The following is a 17,217-nucleotide window of genomic DNA, read 5'->3' as shown; positions in this document are numbered from 1 at the left end:
GGATTTAGGTATTGCCTGAACTCACTTGAACTGTAATAAGTTGTTTCAAATTCTAAGTGGGGAGGAGACCAAACTACCCTACTCCACCGATACAGATCTCGCATCCTTTTCAACGTTGATTACGGCTCCATCGTAAATGGTGGAGCCTGTAAAAGCAACCTCAAAATGCTAGATTCTATCCACCATCAAGGTCTAAGACTTTGCCTTGGGTCATCACCTATTAACACTCTCTATGTTCAGGCCGATGAGCCAACTCTTAGCCAACGATGTATAAACCTCTCCTTACGGTATATAACGAAACTATATTATAATGAGGCCAATCCTGCATTTGATTCTGTTTTTAATTCTCTTTTGGGGGATCTATGCAATAAAATGTCTTCTCTTGCTCCGCCTCTGGGACTAAGAGTGAAGCCTTTCCTTTATGCTGCAGGCCAACAATATCTGCTTTCTTCTCCTCCTCGCCAGTTAGTTAGACCTGAAGTTGACCTTGCAGTGACAAGGTTTAATAAATCGGAAACAAATGAATTACAATATAAACAAGGAATTACTGAATGACAAAGTAAATGTCTTACATACAAATCGTCATTTACACGGGTCCAAGGATGTTGGTGCATTTGCTTGTGCCACTGTCCTTGTATTCAGAACAATATTTTCTATGATACCGGATAACAGCTCTTTTTTTACAGCTGAAGCAAAAGCCATATCAACGGCTCTTACATTTTTCAAAGGCACCCTAAACATACACAGTATATAACCTATTCAGACTCACTTTCATGCCCTCGTTCGATTAAAACTGATCATGTAAACATCCACTTCTAACAGAAAGTATTGATTTTTTTACTACCCAGCCATGTAGACATTTTTGGAATACAATGGCTAATCTCACTGCCAAGGCAGCACTCACACGCAACAAATCTGTGACACCGCTTTTTTTATTTGCAGGTCTATTCAAAGTACACGTCACATGTCACATGTTAATTCTGTACTGTGTGCACATCTAAATGGAATAATGTTGTGAGTTTTCCAGTCAGATTCATCACTGTTAGATTCAAGTATGGTTTCCCATTTTACATTTGAGGCTGATTTCTTGAATTTTGACATGACAAGAGTGATATAAAACAGTTTGCTCCCCTTATCAGAATGTAACAGTTTATGAATGTAGTAAGGAAATATACGCAATTCTACTAAAGATAATTCCTCTATCTTTATGAGTACAGTACATTTTCTCTCTTTTCATTATGTCAGTCTTTCCGCCCCAAATAAATTGAAAACAGTTCCATTGCAAGATTAGCTAAAAGTGAGAAGGGATGGTACAGTTTTGGCAAGAGAAGTGATTTCGGTATTGTATTTATCCCTAAAGGAGTTAATGTCCGCAAAGTAGCTTGTCATTATATTTTTTATACCATTACATTTGAGTCTACATCAAAGTTTATTCCAACCAAATTAAAGCTCTCTGCCCATTCAAGATTCCATTTGTTACATAGTTTATGATTTGATGTCTTTTTAGATTCAATCCATATAATTTTGGGGTTTTTTTCAATGCTAACTTTAAGTCCAGAAAATCTAGGAAAGAGAATAAGTTCATTAATCGTTGTATAAACCGATTTCTTTGTTCCATCGAGAATACAAGTAGTGTCATAAGCAAATTGTGAGAGAATATATTTAGTATGTGCAATGTTTACATCTTTACTATTTTTGCTATTTTTCAGCATAATGGCAAGGATTTCTTTACACAGTAAAACATGTATGGTGATAATGAGTCGCCTTGACGACAGTCATGTGATATTGGAAAGAAACGGGTAGCAAGTCCATCCTCAATGATACAAGAATTTATGTCTTTGTAGGGTATGTTTATCCATTTGTTTAGTACTGGGCCAAAACTGAAAAAGCTCAGTACTTCATCACTATATACTCTTCAAAGAAAGTAGGGGAACTGTACTTTCAATGAAAGATTGTCGAAATTGTTAGATATATGGGATTGAATCAGTGTTGATACAATATTAATGAACGGTTTAAAAATGCATCACCACAAGGTGTTCGTTCAGTTATCCCCCTTGTAAGGTGACTGGAGTATGACATGATAATTTCAGGTTTACAATTTTCAGTCAGTAGAGTGTGATTTGACCCTGTAAACCCTGACCATGCACAGATGCAAGACAGTTATTGGAAAAATGGTCTACATTGATTTATCGACCTGCCTGAAAAACGTCAAGATCATAATGACACCCCATGAACGTGTAGGAGGCTCCCACGTTGTGCACATGCTTCCCATGCATTGTGCTTGCGTGTGGTGATACCGTGAAATGATGCTACATACACAATACAACTTCACTTTAGTTGTAGTATTACTGGCATTTTAATTTGTAGCTAAACTTGCACACAATCGGCAGCAGCTGAAGGGATGGTGTAAATCCAGATAGGGTCCATATAGGAATCAGAGGCACTGTAAGTCCCCATGGCCCCAAGTATGTCGCTCTACCTTCAGTTGTGGGTGATCAATACCATAATTTTACGTGGTATAGTTATCTCATTTTCAAATGCATGCTAGCTGGTTTAACTCTTTTTGTGATACTCTAGTTATGTTACAGTATCATCGTGATATATGAGTACATTTAATACCTCATTATAATCTTCATCATTATTTTATTTTCCGTAGATGACTGGTTACTTAACTGTTTGTATTTATTGTGTATCTACAACATTTCTCGTCACTATATGGCTACAATATTGCCGATGTGACGTTAGGTTTTCACTCACTCTCTCACTCACTCATCAATTGCAACCACAGCATTACAAAACGCCGTATTTCCTGACAGCATAATATCACTGAGTTCCAAATATGTGGTACCGAAAGCCTAAAAATAGATAGATAGATAGATAGATAGATAGATAGATAGATAGATAGATAGATAGATAGATAGATAGATAGATAGAGTTTCGTTTTTATTACAGAAACTTGAGTTATTATAGACAAAGACATTATTATATACATTTTATCAAATTCCCTAGAACTGTTTTGGTTTTACATACTCTCACGTGTGAAAACTTTTGAATGAAAATAATGAATGGAATGAGTGATGAAAGTAGTACCAGTAATGTTAAAGTTCACGTATTAGCCAATCAAATCACTCGAATGAAGTACCACGTGGGTAATAATCATACATATGGTACAGTGAATATGTAAAACCAGGGATTATGTATAAGCCCTCACAATCTACTAAGACTACTCACAATCACTGAAATCACAAGGAGTATACATAATTACTGAGAAATAGGCTACAGTTTTAGACATATTCCCAGACATCAGTTCTTATGTAGTTTCAGATATATTTCGTCCAGAAAGATATGGACCTTTTGTAATATTCAGGATTTCTTTGCTACAGTGGTGTCTATATTCAACGCAGTAATATTTGTACATGGTTGTTGAACATGAATATACAAAAATAAATACACCGTTAGCCCAAGGGACCAAACTTACTCGACCATCCGCCGAGTATCATAATTCAGTAAAGAAAAAAATATATCTCTTTTCCATAATCATAACTAAAAACTCATTGTTGTATTTACGACTACATCACACACACACATGTTAATGAATAATTACCAGGCGTGTTGTATGCGTCTCTTGCAAATGGTATGGTAATGAACAAACTGTATTCAACTCACGTTTACATCAGGCAGAAACAGGCTAGAGATATGTCATTAGGTTGATTGCCCTGCATGCTTCAGCCAAAATATATCTTTGCATTGTTAGCATGTGGCTTATAGAGTTTTCCATGTACTACATGTCTATATACATTTAGACTGCATACATTTACTATCCACATCAATGGAATCTCTTGCGTTTGGGAAATGGGACTACACGGTGTTTGGTATCATGGTGGCCGTCTCGGTGAGTATTGGTATATACTATGCCATTGTGAGCAGAAGCAGCAGGCTGGACGAGTACCTTCTGGCTGGACGTTCAATGACCTGCCTTCCCGTCGCGTTGTCTTTGATGGCAACGTTCACATCGTCAATTACTATGCTTGGAGCATCAGCAGAGGCGTATGGTCATGGCATCATGTGGATTCTCAGTGAGATGGCCTTTTCCGTGGGAAACCTTCTGGAAATCTTCCTTCTTTTGGCACTTCTGAGGAGACTCAATATCTCTAGCCCGTTCCAGGTAATCATTTGATAACGTCGCACAATTTGTCTTACAGTAGACTCTGAGTCGTGACCTCATTGGCTGTTCATGCTTTCCAAATGAACAGACGCATCTATGCGTCATTGTATTGTAAAACCAGAGTTCTTGTGAAATACCAGCGCCTTTATAATTAATCTTAGAGAATATTGACTTATATTTTGAAAGGCTTTTGTTATATTTCAGTTCCTTGAGGGCCGCTTCAAGTGTAAAGTTCTGCGCCTCATAGTGACCGTGATAGCATGCATTGAGAACGTAAGACTCGCTGGTACACACAGTGTAATACTTGATGTCCGTGGTACCCAAAACTTATCATATCACACAAGCCAGGCACAAAGATATTCGGCACGAAACTACACGTTGGCATTGTAGTTTCAGGGATATACACCATATATTATCTGTTTCTAGACAATGCAAGCACGTCGTTTGTACTTGAATGACGATGGGTTGATTATCTTTACGACTGTTTGTGAATGAATGCACAAATGAATTCTTAAATAACATCGTTACGTTGTAATAAGTAGACACGTTTATGCCAAATGAAACCATGTTCCTCATCATAGATGTTCAAGTAAGTATCTGTTGATCGTTTACATATTTTAGCGAAAGGCGAGAATCGCGATGCTTTAAACAACGTGACCCTTAGAAGTTATTGTTAGTTGGTTCACATGAAATTTTAGGCATCCAGCATGCAATTAATCGACCCTGAATAAGACGAAACACTTGTTATTAACATTCAAGTTGATAGACTAGTGGCTTCTGACTCGTCAGAGACGTGAACTCCATCCAGAGGTATAACAAGCCACAACCTATATTTATATCATGTTACATATCTACCCCTTAGGAAAAGTATGGCTGTGGTCCCATAAAATTAGTAAGGCCCGTAGTAACCAACATGTTGCCATAGCAACATATGAAATTTTCAACAAACACACATCTTCACTATATGTGCGATAACATCTGAAATATTTCATATATGTCAACACAACTGATTGCAAATTAAAGAACATAGGTTGGTCCTTCTTTCATCATGTATTTTGAAAACATTTGTAAAAGTTCTATTTTGTTGACCAAAAATGAAATTTTAGTGAAAACTGCTAATTCATGACTTCATGAGTTAGGTTGTGTTGTTTATATTGCTTAAGCTTTTAGCTTCACAAAAATATCATCAAAACTGAGAATTGGTATAATACACTTTGGCAAGTTACAGAATAAAAACAACCAAAAATTGTATGGGCACTTCAGTTGGGGGTAGGGGTAATTCTTCTTTTGCCTAATTACCACCATATATTTTTGGGCACGTTATACTGTGACTTGTCAAGGAGAGAGCCACGTTTGTATGACAACAGCATTGGGATCTATGTTACAGTAACCTAATAGTTAAAAGGGGCTGTCATCCGTCGAGCACCTGCTTTAATGATACACTAAGCATGAATTAAATGTACGCGTATGTTAATATCACATTATCACTTTCATTAAGATATCTAATCGTTTGTACAAAGTATGTAACTACATATATCTATTTCTTCACATATCCATTGAAAGACTTAATTACATCTGAACCTACATTGCAGATAAGATTCAGACATCAAGTTTGCCAACAACCGTCATGTTTGAAACGTCATCATCCGTGATCAATGTTAGTCAAATTCTTCATCGACATCACTGTCACAGAATGTGAAAGAAAATGTGTTCTGACAATCATGTCCTCCACATTTACAAAATTCTGTGCATGTGAGGCCTGAATGGAGACACTGAAACTTCTTCCCAACACTACAGTCCTTGTCTGTGCAATAAGGACTGTGCAATATAAGTGTGCAAGATGTAGCAGTTCAGTTGGAGCTATCTCCTTTATGAACATCACAGGTTCAAGAGAACTATCCATGGCAACTGCCCACCCATAATCCGTTGCTTCACCAAGGACTGGCATGGGTACGTGGCTTTGGGACTAAATGGCTACTTGGTACCTGGCTCTCCTCACATGCTGGGAGAAGGTATCCTCAGTTGGAGGTAGATCAGCGGCAGACTTGTCAGTCGTTGACGCCATCACATTTCGCAGACGATCCAGAGTTGCACAGTGCTGATCTCTTCTCTTGAATATGGACAAAATAAATCTCCTTGCTGTTGTAACATCATCCTCAAAATTGTCTGACACACCGAATTGTCCCAAAGATGCATATTCTTCCTTGACATGTTGCCAGAGTTTACTGTAAACAGTGGATTTCCCAACTGTGTAAAAGCTACTAGTTGTGTCACAGCCAGTTAGTGCATGAGCTGCAGGCAAACTCTGACAGACATCATTTCCCACTGTTGCAGCTGTGGAACTGATGGGAATGAGCCTCCGTCTGTTGGTGGACTGTATATTGTGTCCAGGTTCCATATATACAGATGATCTAGGCATGACATTAGTTGTGTATTACAGGAGAAGTACCATGACATCTGTGTCGTCAGTTCGAATAACGATACGGTCATATCGTTCTGAAAAGTGAATTGCATGCAGCATCATCCCTGTATCAGCTTCCTCATGGGAACTGAATAGGTCTGTGAGATCAGACACGCTGGTTCAGTTGATGTTCAATTTGGTCATACAACCACCAACAAATCCACGAGCAATGATGAGTTCCTGTCCACTGAGTACAAATATTTTTCTCAGCAGAACATATTCTGAAACAAAAACTGCTAAGCCTGCCTTGTTAGTAGAATTCTACAGAAATTTCTTGCAGTTTGGAACTGTATGGCTGCCTCTTACATCAAACATGGCTCCTAACTCCTCTCCACATCTTTGTCGCTCTAACTGTTTGATGGAATTTGGGCTGTCATATCTATCAAACACAATGGCAATGGCCCCAACACCAAGATTGCCATCAAGAATTACCTTCAGCCGTCGAAGAAGGCAATGTCCTAAGTCATCAAAGGTTGTGAACTGTGTGTCTTTCAAGCTTTCCAAGAGTACCATGCCATGAACTACATAAGCTGTACTGGGAGCTGTCGTCAAGCTGTGAACTTCATCACATGTAGCTTTGTTTGCTAGATCAGATTCCTCACTGTGCCATCATTATGGAAAAGGGAAGGAGGGACTGCAACAAGTTCATGTTTAAGGACAGATTCCAAACTGACATCTCTCTGCTTCGACACAACCAGCAGTCGACGAAAAAGCACCTCAGAATCAAACCTTTCAGTTTTCGTTATTGGCAAACCTTTGCGCATCTCTGAAAAGGTCAGTACTTTCATGCGAGGTTCTGGATCCCAGAAACTCTTGTTCTTAGTTTCTTTAATGAGGCGCTTTACCAGGAAATATTGATGTTTCTTCTTGCCTTTATCCAAAAAGCCATTCAACCTTTTACTTACCTCAGCTGAGGCAACCTGTCCAGTGGCAATGTTAATCAATTCTGAAGGTACAGTCTGTAGGTCAAATGGATTTTGATATTGAGAAGCAGCCTCCATGATCCCGGCAACGCCCTGTTCATAGCTGACAAGCTTTGCATTTCCAAATTCCTCATAGGGCTTATCACTCCTGCTTCGAAAACTACACAGAGACGTAAAAGATTCAGCTTATTCTGCAGCGATATGCCTTGTCTTTAACCACCGAGTAAAAGAACCCTTGCGTAATGTCAGACCAATAACACCTCCTTTGTTTTTGCCATCTTTGTTGATGGTCTGTTCAAGGGCTTGATCTGTTGCCACATTGCTGAAGCTGTGCGTTGGTGATCTTCATATGACAAACCCACCTCTATCCAAGTGTCTGTAGGCTGGCAGATCCTTGTCTTTCATGTTGTTCATGTCCACTACATATGTTGGAACAAACCTGGCATATGAGTGTCTACATGCAGCCAAAAACCATTGAATAGTTTCACAAACAGTATTGAGGTGAAGACTGAAGTTTGCTTCACGCTCTGCTCTAAGTAAGCGCAGTAGTATATCTCCTCCATCCAAGAAAATGTCCCAGTAGGAAAATGTTAGAGACATGGTTCATCCAACCTGTCTGAACTCATCAATAGTTTCTATGAGTGTATAAAGATGATGATACTGAAGTTCATTTGATATCTTGATTGCTGAGTCATGATCTTTCATAGCAAATACATCTTGCAGTTCATTCAACTTTTTGCCAAGAATGGAAGTCTCTAAAGTGCGCCCTTGTTGTTGAAGCCATGACTCCATTGCCACAAACAACATACGGAATAGAGCTTCATGTACCAAATTCAAGCCTCGAAGTCCACTTGCATATTCCTTCCCGTGCGCCCTTGTTGTTGAAGCCATGACTCCATTGCCACAAACAACATACGGAATAGAGCTTCATGTACCAAATTCAAGCCTCGAAGTCCACTTGCATATTCCTTCCCTTGCAAGATCTTACGGGCTGTGTTGACTGCATAGACATCAAAGTCAGTCAGTAAAGACAGAAGACGTCCATCACAATAGAGATGGCCAAGACTAGCAATAAAGGCCATTGTGAGGTGCATGCCTCCAACTCTCATAGTTATTTTTTTATACAAGGCAGGAGGTTTTGCCCACAGGATTTCCTGTACCGTCGTGTAGATGGCCATGTCAGCAGTTCCAAGTATGTGTTCTTGGCCTAGTGCATCAGCCAGCTGAACTAACTGCAGTAGTACAGTGTATATTGTGGAGAGATCTGTTGGAGATGCCTGAATAAAGGGAAGATATCTCACGGATGCAACAGGTGAACTTTTTTACTGATATAAAAGAATAGAACCCGGTCCAGGATGGAATAGGCTGAGATTGTCCTTCTCCCATTCTCACACGAGCTAGCTTCCATAGTATGACCTTGTTCTGGGCACTGGCACAGACTGGAGAAGTCGAATGGGCCTCAGTAACAGAACCATCAGCCACTGGATTGGGTTCAGGACATTGTGCTGGTTTAGTATACCTGAAACAAAGTAAGAAAAGTGATTCAACTTAGATAATGCTAGACATGTATCTTCATCAGTGCAGCAGTCAACTACTGGGCTCATCTCTGGTCCTACTTAGAACTGAATCCAAATGAACCAGTATAGTCAGTTGACAATACTATTCCACACAATGTTGTGCCTTGTTCACATCACATTGTATACATGAAATTGATAGTACATGTAACAGATAGTTATACAATCAGATTGTGGTAGGTATCAGGTACTCTTGTCAATGTATATAACTAAATTCATTCATTTAGTTTGGTTTCTGTTCGCAAATAATGCATAAAATAAGAAGTTCATTGTCATCAAACTGGATGACTTTTGAGTGGTACGTGGAACTGGAGATTCCTCTGATGTTCCCGTTTCTCCCCTCTGAAACACGACTGCAGCCATGGCATGGGTGGTTGATTTTCCATCAAAGTTCTCTTCATTTTGATCAAAGTTACCAATTGCTGCATCAATTTCTGATCATTTGACAAATGGAGACCTCTAGGCACATACATAGTTTGATCTTGTTGCTCAAGGGCGGCCGAGGTAAGGACTCGTCGAACTTGGTAACAAATGTCGCAAATGACAGCATATTTAGTTGAGTAGATGGTTCATAATATAAATTTGAGTCACAGATACTTGGCATATGGTATCTCAATATCTTTGCTGCAGAATGAAGGAACTATGAAGGATCTGTCTTTCATCAATCTCAGATACACATACACATACTTATTTCATATGACCACCACCATATTCTTCTTGAATATAATATACCAACTTTATATATATATCACATTTCAGTGTTAAGAGAAGCTGGAATAGTTTACGCTACTGGGATGACTTCGTTCGAGAACATGACGAATGTTATAGTCCAGTAGCCATACTGCAGAAGGCCTACACAAATAGGAGCAACCCCAACCGAAGGTATAACAAGACACAACCTTATATATATATGGCCACTGGACTATAACATTCGTCATGTTCTCGAACGAAGTCATCCCAGTAGCGTAAACTATTCCAGCTTCTCTTAACACTGATGAGCTATGTATGCTGATGGGATGCGATGCCACCAAATACCATTACACGTTCATACCCAAACCGACGACACCGAGCTCTCAACATTTACCATTTCTTACATTTTCAGCTTTTCTACTTGGGCATCATCTTGTTTGGACAAGGCCTGGCCTTAGAGGCAGGTAATGGAAAACACATCTGTGTCATGCAGGATGGTCAGTTAAACTTCAATCCCAGTACAACAACATAATATGAGCATCCGATGCAAACTACAATACACTTTCAAGACAAACGTAGCACACCTGTACCATACCTTCGATATCAACAGAAAAGGGAAGTTTGTACTCTCGCAGAAAGCAAAAACTTAAATCTTTTCCACCAACTCATAACGACCTGATTCAGCATGTGTTGCGAGTAGGATCTGAGGTAGATCATACATGGGGTCAATCAGTTCCCAAAACATCTAACACGGGACATTTCAAATCGGTAAATGATCTACCTACTGCTGTCTTGCTGTCTCCAAATGTGGACGTACAGGGGGATTTAGAAAGAATTGGAAGCATGCAGATCTTTCAGTCACTCTGTTTTGAACATTAGGATATAAATATCGTAAGTGAAAAGCAATATCTAAAAATGCTCGCCGATTATATGCAAGCCATATTGTTTGAAAACATCATACATAGTGCTTAATACAAACAGATCATAATAAATAATCATATTGTACACTAAGCCAAATAAATATAAACTTGACTTTGTTGACTTTACCGCAACTGTACCACAAATAGTTCTGAAAGTAGATGCCAAAGGCTGTAGATACTGCACGACAAAATGGGAAAGCTGACTACTGGAAAGTAATCACTCTTGGCATACAGCCTTGTGGAGAGAATATAGTCACTGTATCTTTGTACATTGATCTTAAGCTTGATATGATGCACATGATGCGATGTCTCAGGTCTGATTTATGTCAAGTTCACATCGGTTAATTGTCATTACACGTCACACTTACGTCACGTGAGAACCACCATACACCATCTAGCAGTCCCACGTTATATTCTCTTAACCCTTTCTGAAATAACTTATAACAGTAAATGAAGCAAATCGAGATTCTCAGAATCAGAATCTCCCTTCTCAGCGAGGCACCTTTTCAGTTATGTAGTATATAACCTGCTGTAAACTGGGGAATTCCAGTCGTTAACACTACCGATCTGTCTGTTCCTAGTATTTTCCGAACCAGATTCCACTGAAAAAAAGAAAGTTTCTCAAAGCTGCTGAGCATATTCTGATTGACCTAAAGTACTCAACACCGGCATGTTTGTTAAGACGTAATGGATTGGTTCGGATGGGCAATGCCAATACATATGTTTACAGGTTATGACCGACCAGTTTGTGGTATAGTTAAATGAATTGGTATTTTGTTCCAGTGACGGGCTTCTCTATGACCTGGTCCATCTTAGTCACATCCGCAGCTGCTGTTCTCTACACCACCATTGTAAGTTCAGTTGTCTTTTACAAACTCGACAACACCAAGGTACAACACCGTATATGTTGACAGTTAGTTCATTGTATACATCCGACTAAATGTTCGTGACATGCTTCACTTGGTCAATCAGAGATACCTGTTTCAATATATCGACAGAATAGTGTTTACAACAGGAAGTATCACAGCTCCATCGTATACAGTTAAATGGCTATTGAACAAATGTTAAGTGCCATGCTTATTTCCCCATTCTTTGTTCTGCGCGACATAAAAACAAGGTCCTACATAGAGTAAGTTACAGTTATTTTTTTTTCTTGGACAAATCTGTTAACAGCTGACTTCAATTTGCATCCTATCGCCACATTCGTATATGAACACTTTCTCAAAACTAAGAATATAATAATTATGTTTTGTAGAACAGATGAAATTGGAATCTGTCAGTTATCTGTTCAAGAGAGAAATGATTGTTTTGAGAAATATCACCCATGACCTTTACTGAATTTACTAATTCTTGCGATAACAGTGTAAGACATTTGTGTTAATCCAATGGACGTGACATATCGTATTGTATTGTATTGTATGTCTGTATATGAATATGTATGTATATACATGTATGTGGGTGTATGTGTATATGTGTGTGCATGTATATGTGTGTTGTTTGTGTTATTCGTGTGTTATGGTATGTAGCATTTGCCTGTCTGTATGCAAGTTGGTGAGTGTTTGAGTGTTTGGATAAATATAAGTACAAGAAGGTACAATATTGTGAATATGAGTGTATATTTGTGTGTGAGAATGTCATAGCGTAAGAGGGCAATAGCGTAAGCCTGTGGCTGTGTAATTGTGTGTGTGTGTGCGTGATTGTACAATGTGTGCAAATGTGTGATTCGATGAGTGGTTGGGTGAGTGCATGTGCTTGCGTCAAAATTGTTGCTAGATGTGGTTACGAGTGTATTTTTAACGTACACAGAACAAAATATGTTATCAATCTGAAATTTATGTAATGATGTGTTTCATTGTTATTTTATTGTATTATTGACTTCCATAGAGAGTGTGATTTAAGTGTCTCATGGGCCGTGTGCTTTATATGTGTAATGTATATTTATAATGCATTGTATCTACCGTAGCACGTGACACTTAAATAAAAATTGTCCCCCTCATATCCGTGATAGCTGTTTTGACTTCCCAGTTTTCGGAGAAAGGAAACATGCTCTTTCCTTGTGACCTTATATTTCCAGGGTGGTCTTAAAGCTGTGATTTGGACGGATGTCCTCCAGTATTTACTAATGTTTATCGGTATGCTGGCGGTAATTATCAAGGTAAGCAATTTTGCTTACAAAATGACGTAATCGTCTTCTGCCCCAGATATCTTTTTGGTGCAGAAAGTGTTGAGTTGTTAACCACCCGGGTTCACATGTACATGAAATTCTCTGATTTAATGTTATAAGCGACAGTACCACTTAATAATGATAATCAGGAAATTACACTGAAAGCACTAAGTATCTCCTGATTAAAATACTTAGAAGTTATTCTTTGAAGTAACGATGGGCAACACTGTCCGTGTACGTTCTTTTTCTTGGAATTTCAGATAAAATACTATTTGAAATAAAATGAAGAATTTGTATATTGATGCCAGGGAACAATTGACATTGGAGGAATCGAGGAGGTCTGGTCCAGGATAATGGATGGAGGGAGATTGACATTCATGTAAGTACAACACACTGGATATGAGGAAAAGATTTAACGTCACACCGGAAATATTTCAACCATATCGTGACGAGAACATATTTTAAGGGGAAAAGACATTGGAGAGAGTTGGTCTTATACTGGGTCACTATGTGGGGACTTTCAAGAAGCTAGTCACTGTCTACCTTTGTCATGCAACAACGCTGACTGAGGTGTTGCATTTCCTTTGCGTTACAACATATTTCACCTCTTTTAGATTTGACATCGATCCGACAATTCGACATACTGTATGGAACCTGAGTCTAGGCAGGGTGGTCACTGGACTTGGTTGGTTGTTCAAGCCTGCGTATCTTCAGCGGATAACATCCACAAAGTCACTTACTCAGGCCAGAAGGCACGATTGCAAGTTTAAACTTAACTTAAAACTCACACGTATTGATGTTATTCTACAGGTAAGATACAGGTCATATGAAATATCCTGTTGGAAGCACTATTCTTGGCCTAATCACTATGTCACTACAGATTGTGTTTTCCTTATGTATTACAGGCAGTTGTATCAAATCTTCTACTGACAATTATGTAACACAGCAATACAATGACAATGTGTATAAGAAGTAAACTGATGAAGGATTGTCGTTCAGGGCGATGTTACTTGGACTGTTGTTCTCACCTTCGTTTGCAAGCCTTTCGGTCATCAGTGGCCTTCTGGCGTATGGTTACTATGACTACAAGAGATGCGATCCTTTGGCATCCAGTCAGATCACCAACCTTGATCAGGTAGCTTTACACAGTTAGTGATGCATGTTCCATGTTTGTGTATTTGGTATTCCCTGACCGTCACACAATAAAAATGAATTTTGAAATTTTAAGTTGGAAATAATTCTTATACATTTTAAGGCAAAAGCGTGTACTACAAAAAGCGAATGATGCTGTTTCAGTACCTTTCCTTTGCAAGGTATTACCATCAGTATTGTAGATCCTGTTTCATTACTGTTCATTTGCAAGGTATTGCCCTTCATGATGCTCGACATTTTTCGGAACCTGCCAGGAATGCCCGGCCTGTTTCTTGCAGCAATCTTCAGTGCTTCTCTCAGGTCAGTTTGACCTTAAAGGTCACATGCAACCAAAAAATCAAACATAATTAAAACACATTTATCACTTATTCATGACATATAATATACATTGCTGTTTTTTAAAAAAACAAATAAACACAATTATAAGCGCACAATCGCGGTTCAAAAGTGCAATATTTTGTACTTGGGCTTACTTCCTCCGAAACGAAGACCTCGGGAGACCGAACACAGTCATAGCGGGTGGATATGCATTCAAGTGTAACGACGGCTTCCGATTGGCTGGTTCATTTGCTGATATGCTGAGGGTTCATTGTGTGTACAGAAAGATGATCTGTTTGATGGGCATTTTAGAAGTATTGCCAGTCACAAGAAAGTAAGATTCTTTATGGATAACAACTTCTTTTTGTGTACTTGATGCGTCGTTTCAGTATGGATTCATATACTGTTGTCAAACAAAATCATATACACGAAAAGAAGTCGTTATCCATGAAGAATGTATATGGAGATGTTGGGTTTGGAAAATACATGTTCTCTGAATTTGCTCTCGATCCAATAAAAAATCATGTCAGCAGAGATGGTAAACTACTGCGTGACTGGAATCTGTCATTCGTCCAAGTACAAAACAGGACTTGAAACTGACAAGAGTTTGCACCAGTTTCCGTCAGATCCAGTCATCCGAAAAAAATGAATGTAGTTTGTTTGCAACCCACAGACATAAAAACGTCATGTGTATCACACCTGCCTAATTACATAATGTGGCAGACACGGGACTCTGGTGCACGAGTCATAAATCAACTTATTTTCTTTATGTCGTATAGTCTGATAGGTGTTAAGTTCAAATTGCACGTGGTCAATGATTGAAGCTGTGTATTGCATGTTGTCTTTAGCAGACAGGCAGACAGACATATAGGTGTCAATAAAACAGACATTGAGCTTTCTCCGTGACAGAGGCTGCTTACCACAATCAACAAGTTGTTTTACGTAACGAGTAGATTAATTACTTGTTTGTGTACACAACCAAGATTAGACTACTGCTCACGACCTCAGACGCTGGGCATGCATACTGTTTCATGCTCCGCGAACCTATTCACTGCGCATGCGTTATGGACGCAGCGCAGCACAGCAGTTGAAACCAGTTTTCCCCCCACCGCTGGGGGGAATTTAGTGAAACGTTTGAACTCCGATTTCGCGGGCTTTTTTTTCATCGCGTTTTTTTCAACTTTATAGGTTGAATTGGCATTTTTTATGATTTGTTTCGGTAAGTGCATACCGAAAGGTACCAGAATCTGCAAAGTTGTGTTGTACGCTGCATGTGACCTTTAATATATGCCAATAAGGTAATGTCAAGGAAATACGTGAACAATATCTGTGTGTAACGCTTTGATTTTGATTTCATTTCAGTTCACTATCATCAGGTGTATCTGCTCTCGCGAACATAACATGGGAGGACTTTATCAAACCCTATGCTGCTCAAATGTCCGACGTTCGGAAATTAATTCTTGTGAAAATTGCAGGTAAAACAGCGGTACTGCTTGATCACCTTGGCGTGATCAAGTGAACTGCGTCAGAACTGGTTGCGTCTATTATTGTTTAGGTGTGACCTTTGTCCAGTTGATTGTCAACATGTCCGAACAGCCGAGACAAGGTTGCGGATTGACATCTCAGGGTTGAGAAATCGTCATTTGAAAAAAATAGAAGCTACACATCTATGTTTCCGATGTGTGCATGCTTCGTATGAACGCAACATTAATACCATTCCCTTCTCCCCCTGTGTAATGAAGTTCTCTCGACCTGCCGTTTGTGCCACTGACCTCCCGGGTCATGCATATGTAGATTAGCTCAGTTTAAGCTGAACAAGCTGTAGATGTTGTCAGCATGGCGTTTCATTTATGAAGAGGCTAAGAACAAAACCATCTCAAGTCTGGAAAACCTGTGCATCAATGACTGTCTGACATCGTTGTAAACTGACAGATGTAGGTGTACTAGGTAATGGTGCGTTGCGTGACGTGTACCTGCTGACGTGGCATACATTACTACAACGTGTTATTGAAGATACAACTCTGCTGAGAAACGTGTGGGACAGGATTAAATATTTTTTTCGCTAATACCTTAACTTTATTTGTCGTTGTGCTACATTTGACTGGTTACAAGCACTAACAAAACTGGATACATCCTAGTGGAGATGTATCTATTTAAACCAACTATGTGTGTATGATGAGGGATAATCTGAGTGTAGTATCAGGGATCTACAACACGCTACATAGCTAGTCTCCCTGGTATAACGCATTTGGATGTGTCTACAACGTATCGTAAATTATATACACGTTTATGTAGTGAGTGAAATATTTTTAACCATGAAGCAATTTGAGGGGAGCGGGCGTTGTTCAGCTGGTTTTTGGTCGGTAGAAACATGAGCGTGAATACTTATGATTACCTTAGAGACAAATGCCCTTCTCCCTCAGTTGCGACATGGGGAGTTATGATCTGTTGTCTGGCCCTAGTTGTCTCCTACATGGGATCAACATCAATGCTTCAGGTGAGCACATCGTATAAATCATCCATTTTGTTTAACCGATAAATATTTGACAGTTGTTGGTTTTCGAGTATATTTTCTGATTTTATATGCCCATGTTTTTCACAAGGATGGTTAACTTATCAAGTTTGACTTTTCTCGCACAAGACTTTGAACAAGGACGTAACATAAGGGTGTTCTTGTGTAATGCGTTACGCATACCATAGGTACTAGTAACTCATTGGTGCCAAAACGGGTGTTTCTGTTTCAGATTTATTACAGCGCCTCTTCAGTGACAGCTGGGCCAGTAACCGGACTGTTCTACCTCGGGGCTCTCTTCCCCTTTGTCAATACAAGAGTAGGTCACGATTGTGGAC

General features: G+C 39.2%; 1 protein-coding gene across 1 annotated transcript in view; it reads left to right on the top strand.

Annotated features, from left to right (window-relative positions):
* The first annotated feature begins 3,659 nt into the window (after nucleotides 1-3,659).
* LOC137292110 (sodium-coupled monocarboxylate transporter 2-like) overlaps nucleotides 3,660-17,217 on the top strand; it is a 17,293-nt gene continuing 3,735 nt past the window's right edge. Inside the window, exons 1-12 of the mRNA XM_067823651.1 lie at nucleotides 3,660-4,165; nucleotides 4,370-4,438; nucleotides 10,226-10,277; nucleotides 11,517-11,584; nucleotides 12,808-12,888; nucleotides 13,206-13,276; nucleotides 13,512-13,649; nucleotides 13,897-14,032; nucleotides 14,261-14,349; nucleotides 15,730-15,842; nucleotides 16,791-16,864; nucleotides 17,112-17,198. Coding sequence (XP_067679752.1) covers nucleotides 3,830-4,165; nucleotides 4,370-4,438; nucleotides 10,226-10,277; nucleotides 11,517-11,584; nucleotides 12,808-12,888; nucleotides 13,206-13,276; nucleotides 13,512-13,649; nucleotides 13,897-14,032; nucleotides 14,261-14,349; nucleotides 15,730-15,842; nucleotides 16,791-16,864; nucleotides 17,112-17,198 — 1,314 coding nt within the window. The 5' untranslated portion in view covers nucleotides 3,660-3,829. The remainder of the gene's footprint in view (nucleotides 4,166-4,369; nucleotides 4,439-10,225; nucleotides 10,278-11,516; nucleotides 11,585-12,807; nucleotides 12,889-13,205; nucleotides 13,277-13,511; nucleotides 13,650-13,896; nucleotides 14,033-14,260; nucleotides 14,350-15,729; nucleotides 15,843-16,790; nucleotides 16,865-17,111; nucleotides 17,199-17,217) is intronic.

The sequence above is a fragment of the Haliotis asinina genome, chromosome 7 (assembly GCF_037392515.1).
Source record: "Haliotis asinina isolate JCU_RB_2024 chromosome 7, JCU_Hal_asi_v2, whole genome shotgun sequence".
Taxonomy (NCBI): Eukaryota; Metazoa; Mollusca; class Gastropoda; order Lepetellida; family Haliotidae; genus Haliotis; species Haliotis asinina.
This window is presented reverse-complemented; position numbering and strand designations above follow the sequence as displayed.